This window comes from Bacillus rossius, chromosome 6, assembly GCF_032445375.1.
Source record: "Bacillus rossius redtenbacheri isolate Brsri chromosome 6, Brsri_v3, whole genome shotgun sequence".
NCBI lineage: Eukaryota > Metazoa > Arthropoda > Insecta > Phasmatodea > Bacillidae > Bacillus > Bacillus rossius.
In genome coordinates, this window is record NC_086334.1 from 65,222,773 (window position 1) to 65,240,034 (window position 17,262).

Sequence of the window (17,262 nt, forward strand, 5' to 3'; positions counted from 1 at the left end):
TTTGAAGTTCAAAGAAACCCTCAATGAAGATCTGACTTTCCGAAAAATCAATTTGGAAATAAATGCCGTGGGCGTAAATTGCTGTCTCTGTAGTCTGTCAATCAAGAACCTTTGTACACGGCCAGAAGACATGTCAGCATGGCCAAAAAGAAGGACATAATGGATCTACTACCTTACATTCCACCAATCTATCATGTGTTCTTCAAGAATGTTCCAGTGGAAACCAACACTCGGCTTCAGTGTATTCATTCGGGTAAAGAAGAAGACGACAATATTATTTATATTGATTAAATAACACTTGTGCATAGTGTAATATGGCATACCATTATTTTTGGATGGTTAGAAATGAAAAAGTTCAGCAATGTATATTATAATTTCTGTTTCTGTGATGTGTATTCGGTAATGTTAATAGCCATAGTGAACCAAGTCCATTTAAAAAACATCAATTGATAATATAAATAAAACTAATTTCTTGTCTTATCTCCTGATACATGACAATGCAATGTCACAATGTTAATATTATATTGCCATGTATTTTTTGCATTAATAGGTGCACAAGAATTAATTATGGATGAAAAACTTTAATGCTTGATTACACAAATTACTACCAGAAGGACTTGGTCTACTGTGGTTGTGAACCCCTCATATACAAAAAGGGTATTGAAAATTGAAACAAATATGGCGACACTATAAACTGTCAGGATCTTTATTTTTTTCTTACTCTCTACTTAGTTCCTTACAATAGCAAAACTTAATGGCTTCTAATAATGCGTTGTAATTTTTGCTTTTAAAGCGTGTTTTTTTAGTTTTTATTAACTCAGGATCGAGATAAAATATCCAATTGTAAATCTAAACCATCCTCATTATTTGTGTGGCTATGAAACATGATTTTTTTTCTGCAATTTAAATTGTAATATACAAAAAGGGTATTGAAAATTGAAACAAATATGGCGACGCTATAAACTGTAAGGATCTTTATTTTTTTCTTACTCTCTACTTAGTTCCTTACAATAGCAAAACTTAATGGCTTCTAATAATGCGTTGCAATTTTGCTTTTAAAGCACGTTTTTTTTTTTAGTTTTTCTTAACTCAGAATCGAGATAAAATATCAATTTGTGAATCTAAACCATCCTCGAATCCCCGTGAACTCACACACAAAATTTCATCAAAATCGGTCCAGCCGTCTAGGAGGAGTTCAGTGACATACACACGCACACAAGAAATATATATATATAAAGATATATGTTTTATTCTATCTGATTCCATCGCTTCACATTATTTGTACATACCAGTAGTCGCTACAAAGTTACGTCATTACACCTCACTGAACCCAACTGTCTGTTTCGGCACATATGGACACTCGTCGGGCTAAGAACCTATCCCTTGTACTTCAGTTTTTTTTTACTTATCTACTATTCAGTGTGGTATGAAATATGTAACAATTGCTGGAATAGTTAATAAGGTGAAAGAAAAAAAAACTTGTCTCCGAACATTTCGCTCTATGCAAAGTCAAGTTTATCAACACAATAACTTAATGGAAATCCTGGAACATTGCCACCCTGTTTTCCAGCAACGAGGTATTGCCTCACATCTTAAGTGCATTTGTGTAGTTTAAATAATAAAACGATTCACTAAGTAAGAATAAATTATGTTTTTATAGACTATTTATCAGATTTCTTGCTATGCTGGTTGTAGGAATACATTTGGAAGTGTTGTGCTTTGTAAGAAGAGTTGATATTGGCTAAACTAAAAAAGTTGGTAACTGAACAATTATTATTGCCCTAATATTCATATTAAAGAGGTATCAATATTAGGGAGCATTGATATATTTTATATATATATATATATATATATATATATATATATATATATATATATATATTTGTTGACAATCAATGAAGGCGTCACAGCAAGAGCGTTGAAGGGCTGATGTGACATTACTCATAAGGAATAGGCTGAATGTTTGATGAGTTTTGGTGTTCCGGGCTAGTGAAGTTTGTCATAACGACTAGGCAGAATGTATGATTAGTGGTGGTTATAGAAATAATTATATCCCTCATAATGACTAGACAGTGTTTTATAAGTTCTGAGTGTTGGGACTAGTGGTATTCCGCTAAGCGACTAGGCAGAGTGTGTGATGAGTTGTTGTATTCGAACTAGTGGTGTATCTCATAAGATTAAGCAGCATGTTTGGTTAGTAGTGGTGTTCGAGGCTAGTGATATTCCTCATAACGACTAGACAGGGTGTTTGTTGAGTTTTTGTGTACAGGGATAGTACCTAATATTAACAATTATGATTAGACAGACTTTTAATGAGTTGTGATGTTCGGGGCTGTGGTATTCCTCATAACGACAAGACTATGTTTTTGATGAATTGTGGTGTTTGTTCTTAGCTAGTAATATTCCTCATAACGACTAGGCTATGTGTACGATTAGTTTTGCTTCATCAGCGCTAGTGATATACCTCATTACATTTAGACAGAGTGTTTAATGATTGCTGGTGTTTAGGGATAGTGGTATTTCTCATAATGACTAGGCAGGGTGTTTGATAAGTTGTGGTTTTCGTGGTAGTTGTTTTCATCATAACGATTTGGCAGAATGTTAGATGATTCGTGATGTCAGGGGTTCGTGATATTCCGCATAATGACTAGACAGAGTTTTTGATGAGTTGTGTTGCTCGCGGCAAGTGGTATTCCGCAAGATGACTAGGCAGGTATTTGTTTCTTTGTGGTGTTCGGGGCTGGTGTTATTCTTCATTAAACTATAGGTAGAGAGTTTGATGATTTGTGGTTTTCAGAGCTATAGCTCTATATAGTGGTATTCTGCATAATGAATAAGAAGAGTGTATTATTTTTTGTGGATTTGGGGCTAGTGCTATTTCTCGTAACATTAGGCAGAGTGTTTGATGAATTGTTGTGATTATGGTTTGTGGTATTCCTAATATTGACTAGGCATATTGTTTGATGAGTTCTGGTGTTCATAACTGCAAGGCTGAGTGTTTAATGAGATTTTGTTTCCGGGATAGTATTAATTCTCATGACGACTAGGTAGAGTGTTTGGTTTGTTTTGGTGTTCAGGGCACGTGTTATTTTTCATAATGACTAGACAAAGAGTTTGGTATGTTGTGGTGTTAGGGGCTATTAATATTTTTCATAATGTCTAGCCTAAGCATTAAAGAAGTTGTGTTCGAAGCTAATGGTAATCCTTATTATTAGACAGATTATTTGATGAGTTGTGGTTTTTTGGTAGTGTTATTTCTGATATAAATTTCGAAGAGTTTTGTTGAGTTATAGTGTTCGGGGCTAGTATATACCGCATAATGTCTAAGCCAAGTGTTTGATTTGTTTTGGTTTTTGTGGCTAGTGTTAATTCTCATAATATTTAAGCAGTGTGTTTTATATGAGTTGTTGTGCTTAGGACTTATGGTATTCCACATAATGACTGAGCATATTAATTTTTGAGTTTTGGTGTTCGAGGTTTGTGGTATTCCTCATAACGACTAGGCAGAGTGTTTGATGAGTTTTGTTGTTCAGGGCTAGTGTTATTCCTCATAAAGACTAGGCAGATTAGTTGATGAGTTGTGGTCGAGTGTTATTTCACATGACTAGGCAGAGTGCTTGATGAGTTATTGTCATGCTACATTTAATACTTTATGACTTTAAGTGCGTAAGATAACGAGTAAGCGGTTATGATAGTTATAAAATCACAAGCACTTTTTTTACACAAATCCTTTATTGAGTTGTAGGAAGTATATATATTTTTTTATCTGTTTGCAGTTATTAAATTATTTTAACCAAACAATTTTCTGACCTATCTACCATGACAATTTTAAATTGTTTTCTATTGTATTGTAAATGTACCCCTCTCACATTCAAGCGTATCTTACCTGATCACCATGTTGCCAATTTTGCTTTAATAGCGCTTCGTTCGTTTTCTTTATCTGGCCCTACAATTTTGAAATGCACGTTCGTGATTTTTAAAAATTTTAGTGTAGGAATAAATAACTTTACAAAAATTGATCTCTATTTTGGTCATTTTACAGAGATTATATTTACATGATATATAAAATTTATTTTATTAAAATTAACTGAATAATGTTACAGAGTTGTAATACTTTGGATAAAACACCTTTTATTGAATTTTTAAAGTTAAACACTAGCACATGAATGGAGCTCTTCAAAGAAATATGTAAACTTGATTAAGGCACACATTTAACTTTCCTCGAAGTCTGAAAGCTTTCTTAATATACATTTTTATTATAAGTATCCTGCTTAAATTCTTTTGTGATTTGCACTAGTCATCCTCTAAGGAGTCAAAACGCTTCGTAACTATTTTTATAGTCCCAAATCTCTCCTAGAAAAATTTATTACTACCTAAAATCACTATGTTTGAAGAAGAGTGGGGAGTACTGCCAATGACAGTAGCTATATTGTTGTTTGTTTATTACTATCAAATACATTAGAAACCAGGGATAGAATACACTGCGCTTTTGCATTATACTTTGTGTGTTTGTTTTTAATTTTTCCCAAACTTACTTAATACAATATGCTTAATAGTGCAATGGGTGGGGACGCCCCATTACAATTTCTAAGAGGAAGATTTATGTACAGAAGATTATTTATCAGTGGAAATGAGTGTGGAAACTTGTGTAGGAAATGAAGTGCTACCTTGTAGTAGTTGGCAGACATGTAATATGGGTTCGTGTGTCAATATTCTGTAAAAGTACCTACGAATTTAATAAATAAATTTATTAGAAAAGTTTGTTTGAATTATGGGAAGATTATTGATGATTGAATGAATGTCCTTGTATTAAAGTTGCTACCCAGACATTACTTGCGACCTGGTGATTTTCCAGTTAACCTATAGATTTTCTTGGTAACTGGCATCAAGAAGGGCAAAGTAAAAGTTCAGAGCTGCTTCATTTGACGTTTAAGTTGGTATTATTTTTGAATTTGGTTCAACTTGATGAAGAATATATCTCGTCGCCACCTAAACGTTTATCGCAAGGCTGACAAAAATGTTCAAGCCAAATGGTAATTAGGTTTTCGTGTGTATATATTATATATATATATAATTTCATAAAAGTTTAAATTTACTTTACCATTAACCATAAACTTAATAATGATTGTTGGTTATTTGATTAATACAGTTTTATTTTATAAGATATAGCTAAATTTTTGTAGCCTAAATATTTATTAAATATAATAACATACCAAATATGGCATGCAACATCGTGACATATATGTCACGGTGGATAGTTTAGAAACCATCACTGACAAAGTTGAGACTTACATATACAAACATTCTTCGACTTATTGACGATTTACATACGTTCTGGGTGTTGCACGGGCATAGAATTTTAACAAAAATATAATTTTTATATTTTATAAATTTTTGAAATTTTTATCTGGTAAAAATTACCAGTTCCTTATAATGAATCACAGCTTCGAATTCAATAAAATGTATTAGTTGTTTACAAGACTACATTTTTATATTTTCAGGCATTTGGTGTGCCTGATGCAAGGTGGACGGAAGAAGTTTGCGTGTACATTAGACAGAAACCAGGTTCGAAAATTGACGAAAGGCAACTGAAGTCATATTGCAAGGGAAAGGTAAGCAATAACTGATCTTGGTTAGGACATTCAATTGCATTTTATTTATTGTATTTATATATTTTATATATTTTCAAAATTTTATTAAATAATTGAATTAGATAATATACTCTCTTGAATAATGAGTAGGTACCTAGTATGCAACACAGATGTAAACACGATTATTTTGATTGTTGTAGATTGTATAGAAGCTAGAAATTGTCAAGTATACCTAAAATTATTTCGAATTATATTGTTTATTTCTTAAAGAACCATTATTTTGTATTATTTCTTTTATCATTAATTTCGTTAAATGTTTATTAAAATAGTTTTAACGCCATCAAATTCCCGGGTCTGTTTGGTAGAATTTATATAAGTAGTAGAGTACAAATGGAGCTCCGAGCCCTGGCTTCTGGCTGTGGATTATGGATGGGGTCAATGACCGATTGTTCTGACGTCACGGCGGCCATTTTTGGTGTCAAATTTCCTCAAAATTCTTCAAAAATGACTCAAAATTAGCCAAAATTCCTAAAAATTTCTCTTTTCCGACGGGAAAATTTCCGTTTTGAGGGAAAAATTCCCGTTTTAGTCTTCAAAAATGCCAATGGCTTGAAAATTTCCCAAAATGATTTTAATTCCCCATGGGCAAGCCGCTCTAAACCACACATTGTCTATTAGTATGCCATGGCCGCCATCTTGTATTATAGAACGTTGCGATTTTCGTTACGGCCACCGTATTAAAAATCAATAATTATTATCAAATTATGATAGAAAAAATTTTAAAATTAAAAAAAAAATTATTAATCAAATTTTAATAAAATATTATTTAAAAACACCGCTGCACATTTCGTTTCGGCCGCCATCTTAAATTCTAGGCAACATTGCACGTTTCGTTACGCCCACCATCTTGTACGTGTATGACATCATCGTTGTATATTATTAGTTACTGCCGCCATCTTAGATTCTAGATCGTTGCACTTTTCGTTATGACTAACATCTTGAAAATCTGTAATTATGATAGAAAATCAGAAATATTTTTAACATTTATAAAAAAATTAATGAATCCGATTTTAATAAAATATTATTTAGTTGCTATATTAAGCTCAAGTTTTGAGAGTATGTTAACTATTAGACTCTTTCTTCGAATATGATTAGTGTATAATCATAATTTTTCATCCGATGAGTTTTGGTGTATATGCTTGCAATACACCTTATAGCAAACCGCCAGTCACACCAGGATTAGACCGTAATGAAGGTCTGGCAGTATTGAACTCTTGTCTTAAGTGTTTAAATGTTTTTTAGTAAGCATGTATTCGCACAGTATGCCTCTTGGTTCGGAGATACCTAGCCTATATGCCTGACATTGGTCATGATTTGATTGAAAGGCATACCACGTTTTGACGAACAAGACCTTATGGATTGTAGATGCTTGTCTTACATGCTTGTAGTTGGGACTCAAGTAGTCATAAACTGCACCGAATACGGCTCCCTAGTTAGGCATCGCTCTGCTGTGTAAAATATTAATTCAGCTGTTCAGTTGTCTTGTAAATAACTCTTGTTTGTAGAAAGCCTAAATTAAGTTTTCGCATTGAACGAGAATCAAACCATTGACATAAATCGATTGAGTCAATCGATATATTAATTGGTAATTTTTTTTCGAGTTTTAGAATTTATCTCGAAATTTTAGATTAATCCTAAGCAACTTTTCAATAAGATGGACAAAATGAAATAGGTGCCTTTCAGGAAGCTGGTGTCTGGGGAAGTTAAGACATTTTGTGTATATTTCGTCATATTGTATTTAATAAGTATTTTCAATCAGAAATCAGCATTTGACCCTTGGCCAAGGATCAAACTGAATAAATAATTGATCAAATCCCATCAGTATATAAATAGGTATTTTTAAAAATGATTTTTGAAAATTGTCATGAATATTTTGGTAGTTAAATACAGATTTTCAATATGGCTGCCAATACGGCCGTCAAGATGGTGGATGCGACAATAGTTGGATGTCTGGTGACTGTTAGTACTGCACTTTGGTCAGTAAAAAGTAATTCAGGATGGCAGTGCACACTCTAGCGGACATAAACAGGATGGCTGTTCCAAGTTGGCACCCATGACATCATAATGTGTAAATAATATATGACTTGAGAGTTAGGGGGAGTCAGTATAATGATAGTCCCTTTATTTGAATGGCCTGTCACCATTTTTAATCAAACGATCTCATCGCGATCTGAGCCGAGGTCTCCAATGTCCATTACGTTAGTGCGTTTTTTATTAAAATTGTATGAAAATTTTATTTAAATATTTTATTCGTAAATTTGTAACTTTTCCCGAACCTTTTGGTAAATAAATCCGGATGTTCAATATGGCGGACGTGACGTCATAATTAAAAATGTTGGAATCCAAAATGGCATAATGTTTTAGAATCAAAAATGGCGGGAATTTCTAGAAAACAATATGGCTTTAAGTTCTATAAAACAAAATAGCGGAATTTTAAATGGTGATCTGAGTCGCGGTCAAATGTCACTAGACTGGCATTAGTGACGTTACAATCCGAGATGGCGGCCATGACGTCACAATACAATATGGCGGTCTGCTCCTCCTGGCTAACCTTGTTCTCGGACATTTGTACATGTCTATAATACTACCGCCCTCAGCGAATTGTTAATTGCTTTTCGTGAACAAACACCTCTTGGATATCTTGAGAAGTTTTAAAACAGCGTGGTTTTTGAGCAATCTCTTCCACTGTATGTGTGCCCAAGTTTGCGGCGCCTTAAGCAAATATATTTCAGTACTTGAAAGAAATTGTAATTAGTAAAAATAACTTAATTGATTTTTAAAAACTTGTTTACCAAAATATTTCATAACTTTATTTAATGCTTCAGGTTTTATTTCTCAAAGATAAATAACTCTGTGGATTTTGTTTGAAGGTCGCTGACTTCAGGATACCCAGATATATTCGCTTCGCTACGGAGTTCCCTCAGAACATGGTGGGAAAAGTTGACAAGAAGAAAATGCGACAGGATTTTCTGCAAGATAATGAGTTCCTGAAGAACAACGAAGCATTAATGAATAAATTTTTCGAGGGAAATTGTGATAATAAACAGAACATATTGCAATAGTTCAATTTGAGAAGAAGTAAAATAAACTTTAAACTGTTGTTCTCTATTGCCTTGTGTTCAGCACTCATTAAATAGATTGAATAGAACATTTTTTGTGCATTTGTACATTTATTTTTGTGATTGAACTAGCGTTCGCATACCGATGTAGTTTTGATAACGAACATGGTCGCAAGCCATATCACGACCAAACAAGGTAATGGTTTTATTTAATTATATTATATCAATTTTCAGTACAAAAGTAACTTGTGAAGAAAAGTGGCACAGACAAATGTGTTTCTTTTTTCTTTTTTTTTCCTTTTGCCTGAATTAAGAAGTTGTGATAAGTAATAAATTTAATTTTCCACAAGAGTGATTTATAAATGCTGTATATTTTGTCTATTTTATTTATATCTTCTTTAATGCCAAAAGAAACACGTTGCCAAGCTATGGGGTGAGGTGACGCTGTGTTAAGATACTGGACTGGTCCTGCTCTGGCAATTATAATTGCTCTTTCTCACGTTTTCCTGAAATCGCTCCAGGAAATTCCTGGACGGATTGCTTAGTGTAATCCACGGCCAAATTATTTCCCACCTTCCTTGAACTGTGATGTTAAGTGTATCATATTCTTAACGACCTCGCTGTAAAAAAGATGTCAAGCACAAATAAAACAATAAAAATATGTAGCCGCAAACTCTAGTTGATGTAAAATAAAGACAATGTGTCAGTTCTTCGGAAGAATAAGACACTATGTCCACTTTTGGGCAAACTTTAATTTTAACCATAAACTGTTTGACATTCTATATAGTGGCATACAGCACTAAGATCTACGATATGTAAAAAAAAACAAAGAAAAAACTAAAAGGCAGTTATGGGGACTGTCGAAAGAAGTGAAAACTTATAGCTTTATTTATCAATGTGTAATATGACATTATTTCTACGTCAATTGTACGTAAGAAAATAATTTTGGTATTATATTAGTATGATGTCAGCATAATATCATTTATCCTTACATCATTGTTTAGTCACAACAGATGTCAGTGGTATGTAAAAATTACGTAAAAATTCATTACCTAGCTATGTCTTACTAGTGATGTCAGACCTAGATCATGTGTTCACTGGGCAATGCACAGTATACAAAAATTGAACTTTTCACGTGTTCAATTTAACGTCACTCACTGCTACTACACAATGTCGGTGACGCGAACCCATAAGTTTTGCCCCTACCAAAAATCGCTAACGCGGCTAAAAAAGTTTTCACTTCAAAAATTCGCTTATTTTGGGTAGACAATAGTTAGGTTAGTAATTGAGGCATTATCTAAAATTCTTTTAACTGCTCTCATGAATTTTTTTTATTTAGTGTCTTATGCCTTCGAGGTCTACAGATTTTTCTACATATTGAACTTTAACTCCAGTGGATTTGTTTCTTGCTGTGTCTGGTAAGTAAAAGAAAGAAGGGGGGGGGGGGGGGGTTTGTCTGTAAAGTCGGTTTACGGACGATAATTTTACGTGATAACGTCATAAGAAAACATTGATGAAAAACTGCATACTTTTTTAATTTTCAAATATTATTTACAGTTTTTGCAAATTTAATTTAAAAAATTTGTTTAAATATAATCACGAACAATTAGTTAAAAAGCCCGCCTTAACCTGTTTGATATTATAGAAGATTTTCTTGCACGGTGGTTGGCCGATTCTTGCACGCTCGGCTCAGGCGGAACGTGACAATTTTTCGTGTGTGCAGCCGGCGTTCATCGATTTGTAAGACGTTATCACGTCATTAAAAAAATAAAAAATAAAACATGAACCCATAGAGAACAAGCCTAAATCAGCTGATGTCGAGCGCATGGCATACGAACCTAAACAGGTGTAATAGAACACATAAAGACTTCAGCACAGGCGAACACAGTGGTGTGTTGTCCATAATACCTGATTATTTTCATCGTTGTGTTCGTATGTTTGCTGTGTCATGCAGGTTTGCTGTCTGTCTGCAGTTCCTGTTCTTGTTGAAGCTGTCTCGTCGTCGTTAGCCCACTGTGTTCGTCTGTGCATTTTTTTTTTCATGACTAATTTATATCCATGGAATTATTTTGCGGTCTGATGATTTAAGTTTTAATGTGTTAGTCTGTGCTATCGTCGCTGTGTTGTCCGTAATACTTGTTTAGGTTCATTGTTTGGTCTATCTGTTTGACACAAGCTTATTTAGGTGTTCAATTTGGGCTAATGTTTTAATTTTTATTTATCATTTTGTATTATTGATGTTTTTTTTACATTCACACTGACTGTATGATTTATCCATGTATTTAAGTGCTTCTGATAGCCCAACCAACTAACTAGAAGGAAATGTCAGCCATGTTTTCGTTTACGAACTTTATTTTACAAATACTGTCTGAGTAGTTCGGAATTTGTACTTTATATTTTTAAAAAAATCATCGTATATCGTTACTGGTGAGATACAACAAATAGTACACACTAGGTGAATCATTTCTAAATCTCCAAATTTCATATATTTAGAAGGGCCAATTAAGCGTGTACCTCTTTGTTTCTTAAGATACCCGAACTTTAGGACACCCAATGTGGTTATTACATACAAAGCAGTTTGTTGGTGTGCAATGTTTCGTTGTGCTTGTGGAAATCTTTAAGTTAATACATATTTTTTTCTTATTAGTTAAGAGTCAAATACTTGTAAAACAATATATACTGCGGTAATGTTTAGTGTTATTTAATAACAATCAACTTGCCAAAATATATTTTTTATCCTTAATCATACTTTTGTCTAGTAGATGATTTTTAAAAATTTGTAATATTATTACAATATTATTTTTGAATAGAACATATTAAAAATATATATTTGAAGTTCTAACTGTAAAAAATTGGTTGTCTGTAAAGTCGGTTTACGGACGATAGTTTAACGTGACAACGTCATAACAAAACATTGATGAAATGATTGATCCAGAAGAAATGGAAATATCATATTCGGCCTGAGACTGAGCCGTAATAGGTTTTTGCAACCAAACCATTTAGGCATTAAAAATATATTCTTTTAGGAAGAATTTTTTTTAAAAATGTTTCTATCTTTTGTATGATAAAATCTACCTCTGCATACTTTTATGAATAAAATTGAATCTTTTTTATTGAATTATCACTATTTTGTATGGATACAAAGGAGTGAAATGAAATGTAATGTACAATTTAATTAATAAATTTACTTTTATCTGCATTCATTATTCAAATATATTTATTACTTTTGAAATGTTACGTGCGCCGTATTTATTTTTACAAGTACAAAAAAAAACTTCGCACCTGTCGGTATTCGAACCGACAACCTTACGAATAGACAAAATTTCAAATTTAAAAGATTTTTATTGATAGCGCCGCTGATCGCTCAGCTACGAGACCATATTCGATAATGAGAAGTTTCAGATGTTATATATAAATTTATAAAAATTTTGTTCACGGTAGGGGAATAATATTATTTCGTTTTTATAACTCGATTTTATAACAAATACGCATCCCAAATACACCAAACTTAATGTGTTACAATATTTTTTTAAACATTGTGCAAAATATCCCGGTTGTAATTTGAATTATGTGTAACTGTAAAACACCATTGTTGGTTCAAAACGTATTTGAATATTCAACATTACTTTTAAATAACTGTACCGATTGTGCTGAAAATCGGTGGACGATCGTTAAATTACATAATATTAATAATTCAAACGACGAAAATATGATTGAAAAGTCAAATCGATGGTCGTTCCAATCGAGTAAAAGAATCTACAATGAGCATGAAGAGAGATGCCACGCATGCGTACAATGAGCAAATAGGACACATCCGCAGTGCAGTGTTGCCAGGTTGAGGGATAAATCACTCAGAGTAGGGATTTTTTGCATTGAAAGGGATGGAGGGATTTTAAGCCGACCAGGTCATAAATGTAGGGATTTTCGGAGAGGTGAAAGTCGTCTTCTTTTCTTGTTTGCGCTGCAGACACCTTTTAATGAGAATATTCAGTCTTTTGATATATTCTCTATGGTTTCAGACATTAAAACGAAAAAGAGAAAAACATTATTTGCATCCACAGTGGCATCCCTTGTGTCAAGTTAGACATGCAAAACAAGGGCGCCCATACCCGGGGGCAGGGGGGGGCCGTGGCCCCCCCCTAGCTTTCAGGGAAGGAAAAAAATATAGTGTAGTCAGGTGTTTTACTTTAAAGAAAATTATTTAAATTCGGTATTATGTAGAAGTGATTCAACACGAAGATATTATTGTATATCGTTTTTTACATGTCTATTTCATTTGTTATGTTAGTTCAAGCATTAGTTTCTGTTGCTGCGATATAAGGTGTTGTGTACAGGGAGAAAACGCTGTTCAAGCGCAACGCCCGTGGCGAGTCATTCCCCTTCGTATTCCTACCCAAGCTCGCGCGATAACACAACACAACAGATTTAGACCAGTCAGAGTTAGACGACGCGACAGTTGACATGTGCTTGTAGACGGCGAAATGTTTTGCTACTTTTTCGTCATAATAATGTGTATGTTCACAAATAACATCTCAAAACAGAGATTTTTCAATAGTCTTTAGGTCTACCTACAGTTTTATGCATCTGGTCTAGATTTAGTTTAGTGTATTCAGTCAGTATAAATAACTTAAGTGCAAATAAATAAGTGAAAAGTGTAAAGATAAAAACCATTGTTATTATGTAGTGTTTCTTAGTTTTCCTCATTCGTCACATCCGCTCAGAATATTCACAATTTTTAAGGTAAGCTAACACCTTTAAAGTTACTCAAATAAGAATTATTGTTCAGAAAAGTCTACAACGTAAAATTTATGTTGGAATTTTTAATTTAGAGGAAAACCACTTTTTCCCTTCAAAAGTGTTTAAAGGGATAAGGATTCCGCTACCTTCAGTAGACTCGAAAGCAATTTACACTGGAATCTCGATTTTACGTATGCTCACAGTCGCTTGGATTGCATTCGTAAAATCGTTATCTTCATAAAATTTCAAACACCCCACCCTGTGAAGATACATGTTATAATTTATTGAACGGAATATATATAATATTAAATAGTAAAAACAATGACTGCTGTCTGCCCTCTGCCCTCCCCTTATTTTTTTTTTTAACATTCCACAACTTGCTTCATTGCACGAGTGATATAAAAGCGACATCACAGCGACTAAACACAGTTGCACCACGCATTGCATCATGTTAACTTTTGTGTGGTGACAGTAGGTTGTCCGACATGCCTTTCTTGGATATCTTTCCTTTTCGTAAGATGCGTGTTACTAAAATAAATTTATATTTGAGTTTGCAAACTTGTCCACTCCTTGCCAGAGACGACTGAACACAGACGAGACTATCCAGGGTCGGGTTGATGAGCTGGAAGAATTCCCTGCCTTGCATTTTTATGGACTTCACCTTATCATATTTATCAGTTAATCTTTAACAAATCAGCTTGAAAAATATTAATGAACGCACTTTTAGTAACATAATCGAGGAGAACAAGCACACAGTTCAGTGTACACCTGTACTGTTTCATAAAAGTGATCATAGGTAGGGACTGGAAAAATTCGCGGTTTCAATGACCACTAGGATAGACTAAACGATTCTCCTATGTACTCTGGCAACTATCACATGGTCATTGGCTACCGACTCGGGGAAACTGTTTACTGCGATTCTTATGATTCGATACTTCTTTTGTTGAGTGTTTGCCATTGGCTCAGAGTCCTTCAGGTAAATTGCGGTCCAATCACTGACGCAGCATTAAGCTAAACGAGTTTGGATTCCAGCCTGTCTCGAAAGGAATCCGCGAATTTTTACGGTCTTTAATCATAGGCTTATTTGGTGAAAAAAAACGCTGCTCTTTAACGACAGACATTCATTAAAAACACAGTACATTTTAGTGCGAGAAGCCCTTGAATTTGTGATAGCCATAGGGAATTATTTGTTTGTATAGTAAGTTAAAAAAAAGCTTAGTTGAAAATCCGCTCGTCACGTCTACTTGCTGCGTCACTTATACCATTTTTGAGCGTTTTTTACTGGGAAACCGATGCAGCGAAGGTAATTAATGCGAAAATTGTCAAGATAATGCCTAATGGCTTGGGTTGCTGGATATTAGCGGAAAGGAGAGGAAGTAGCTACTCAATATCGTTTCTTTCTCTCACGCTTCTCAAGGTTTCAAGCTCAGTTGCTATGTTCACGAGCTGGAAATGTTGGAATGGGTAAGGAATGTTGAGTATAGTTCATTTGCGGTAAAATAAATATTTTTACAGCCTTGGCATAATTTTTCAATCTAAGAAATTTCGAACTTTGCGACAAATAAAGTGTACCTAGTCCATTTTTTCTTTTCGATTTTGAGTTTGATGCCGCAATAACTTATACAATATTCACTAACGGTAAATGGCTGTTGTATTAGCTTTAAAATATGAATACGCTGTGCATTAAAAATTAATATCTTTATATGTTTTCATAGTGTTTTTTTAATTTTTTTAAAAATATATTTTGGTGTCAAATTTTCCGAATTTTAGATGGTTCCTGAAAAAAATGTATTCGTAAAATCGCGGCTTCGTTCAGTCCGGGCTCCGTAAAATCGAGGTTCTAATGTACTCTTAATTCTGAAGTTAAGTTCTGAACATGTTATTTAAGGGTTTATCAATGCCGTATTTACGCGCAGGCTATCTAGGCTGTAGCCTATGGGCCCGCACCACAAATGGGGGCCCGCACCACACGACACGAAAAAAAAAAATTATACTGCGATGTGGATCTTCTTATATTCTTAAAATACGCGTCGACATAGTATGTCCAGTTGTTTTGTGTGGATTAATTGCGCCGAACTAAACTCTTCTGTGGAAAGCTGATATATGAGTTATGTCAGCATTTAGAAATTTTCGATTATTTTCATTGGTTTTGGTGTCACTTAATTCCTTAACATCTAAATACTGTTTGGTTAAATAGTCTAGTTTAATAATAAACTAATTTTTTCTGTGCTTTACTACTGAATCCATCTGTGCTAATTTTAAATGATAAGCAATTATGATTCATATCGAAACATAGTAATATTCATTTAATTGTGAAACAATTTTTGACTGTAATTATAAGCGTAGTTCAGGTGTTACATTTAAAAACAACTGTTTTCTGACTGTGATAACATACTCAAATCGTTTCTCTCCCAAAGTTGAATCTTTTGATCAACACGTTTTAAACTTTATAATTATTTTAATTTAATTTGTACGCGACATTTATTTAGGGGTAAAGAGAGCAATTAGTTGAAGGACTGTATTCTTGATATCCGTGTACCCGAGACGCTTCAAAAGTATAAGGACTCTATTCCTGCATTTGTGTTTCTAAAAATTCATTTGTTTCAATAAAATAGTTAATATTTAATTAATAAAGTAGCCAATAAAGATTTTTTTATGGCGAATGAGTACTGTGGTCTATTATTTTAGTAACAGGACAAAAAATTTTAACAGGGTCAGAACTGGAACTATTTTATGGCTAGTAACAAGCCGCAGTTAAGTCTTCCAAAATATTAAAAATACTTCATACCCCTAAGTCTGGCCCCCCCCTACAAATTATCATATGGGCGCCCTTGATGCAAAACGAAAACATGAAGAAGGCATGCTATGAATACCCAGTAACTGAAAAAATGCTGGAGTTGTTCAACGAAAACATGTACAAGAAAGATCACAAGGAATCTGAAATTGCTGGACTCTTGGCTGCTGAAGACGAAGAAGATGAAACTGTTATCTAATGTCAAAGTCTTTAGGAAAAAAAAAGTGAAACATTTAAGGTAGAATTGAATAGTAAATTTTGTGTGTGGACTAGGTGTAGCCTACTTCATTAAAAACTATTTTTTACATATTATTAATACCATATTGTATTATTATTATTACTTGTCCTATAACAAAAAAAAAAAACAATTTTAATGTAGGGATTTTTTAAGGCTTGGAGGGATTTTCTTAGTAGTCTGCAGGGATTTTTGAATTGGGAAACCTGGCAACACTGCCGCAGTGGGACATCCGTAGTGGGACACTTTTTCGTGCGTGCAGCCGGCGTTCATCGATTTATTAGACGTTGTCACGTCAAAAAATAGAATATGTGTTTTTATTTGTTCTTTAAGAAATAATAATTTTTGTCTTAAAATATATTTTACAAATATGTATATTTGTATATACATTCTAATTCAGTCATAGTTAAACATAATATATTACGAAAGTGTTTATATTAAAATATATAAATTATTTAACTAAAAGTTAAACATTTAAAATAATAAATTATTTATGAACTTAAAAACTCTCTAGTTTGATTTAAAAAGGGATGTATTTAGTATATTATGCACACCCATAACACTAAAACACTAAAATACTAAAAACAGTAATGTTACCCTACTCTAAATAAATTTATACAATAAGGCATTGTAATATGGTAAGTAGTGTATTGGCTTTTTTTTTAACAGAATTCATAATTTAAACCAACATCTTTATAAAATCTGGTATTTTTAAAGTCAAAATTTCATCTTTTTTTTTTTTTTTTTTACAAATGCATACAATTATGAACTGCCTATGAGATACAA

At 33.3% G+C, this 17,262-nt stretch overlaps 1 protein-coding gene across 2 annotated transcripts in view; it reads left to right on the top strand.

Moving 5' to 3' along the window:
* LOC134533270 (medium-chain acyl-CoA ligase ACSF2, mitochondrial-like) overlaps positions 1 to 8,801 on the top strand; it is a 206,844-nt gene extending 198,043 nt beyond the window's left edge. For both annotated transcript variants that reach the window (XM_063370713.1, XM_063370714.1), the window contains 2 exons: positions 5,502 to 5,612; positions 8,522 to 8,801. In XM_063370713.1, the coding sequence (XP_063226783.1) occupies positions 5,502 to 5,612; positions 8,522 to 8,713 (303 nt within the window). In that variant the 3' untranslated portion in view covers positions 8,714 to 8,801. The remainder of the gene's footprint in view (positions 1 to 5,501; positions 5,613 to 8,521) is intronic.
* Positions 8,802 to 17,262: the final 8,461 nt, after the last annotated feature.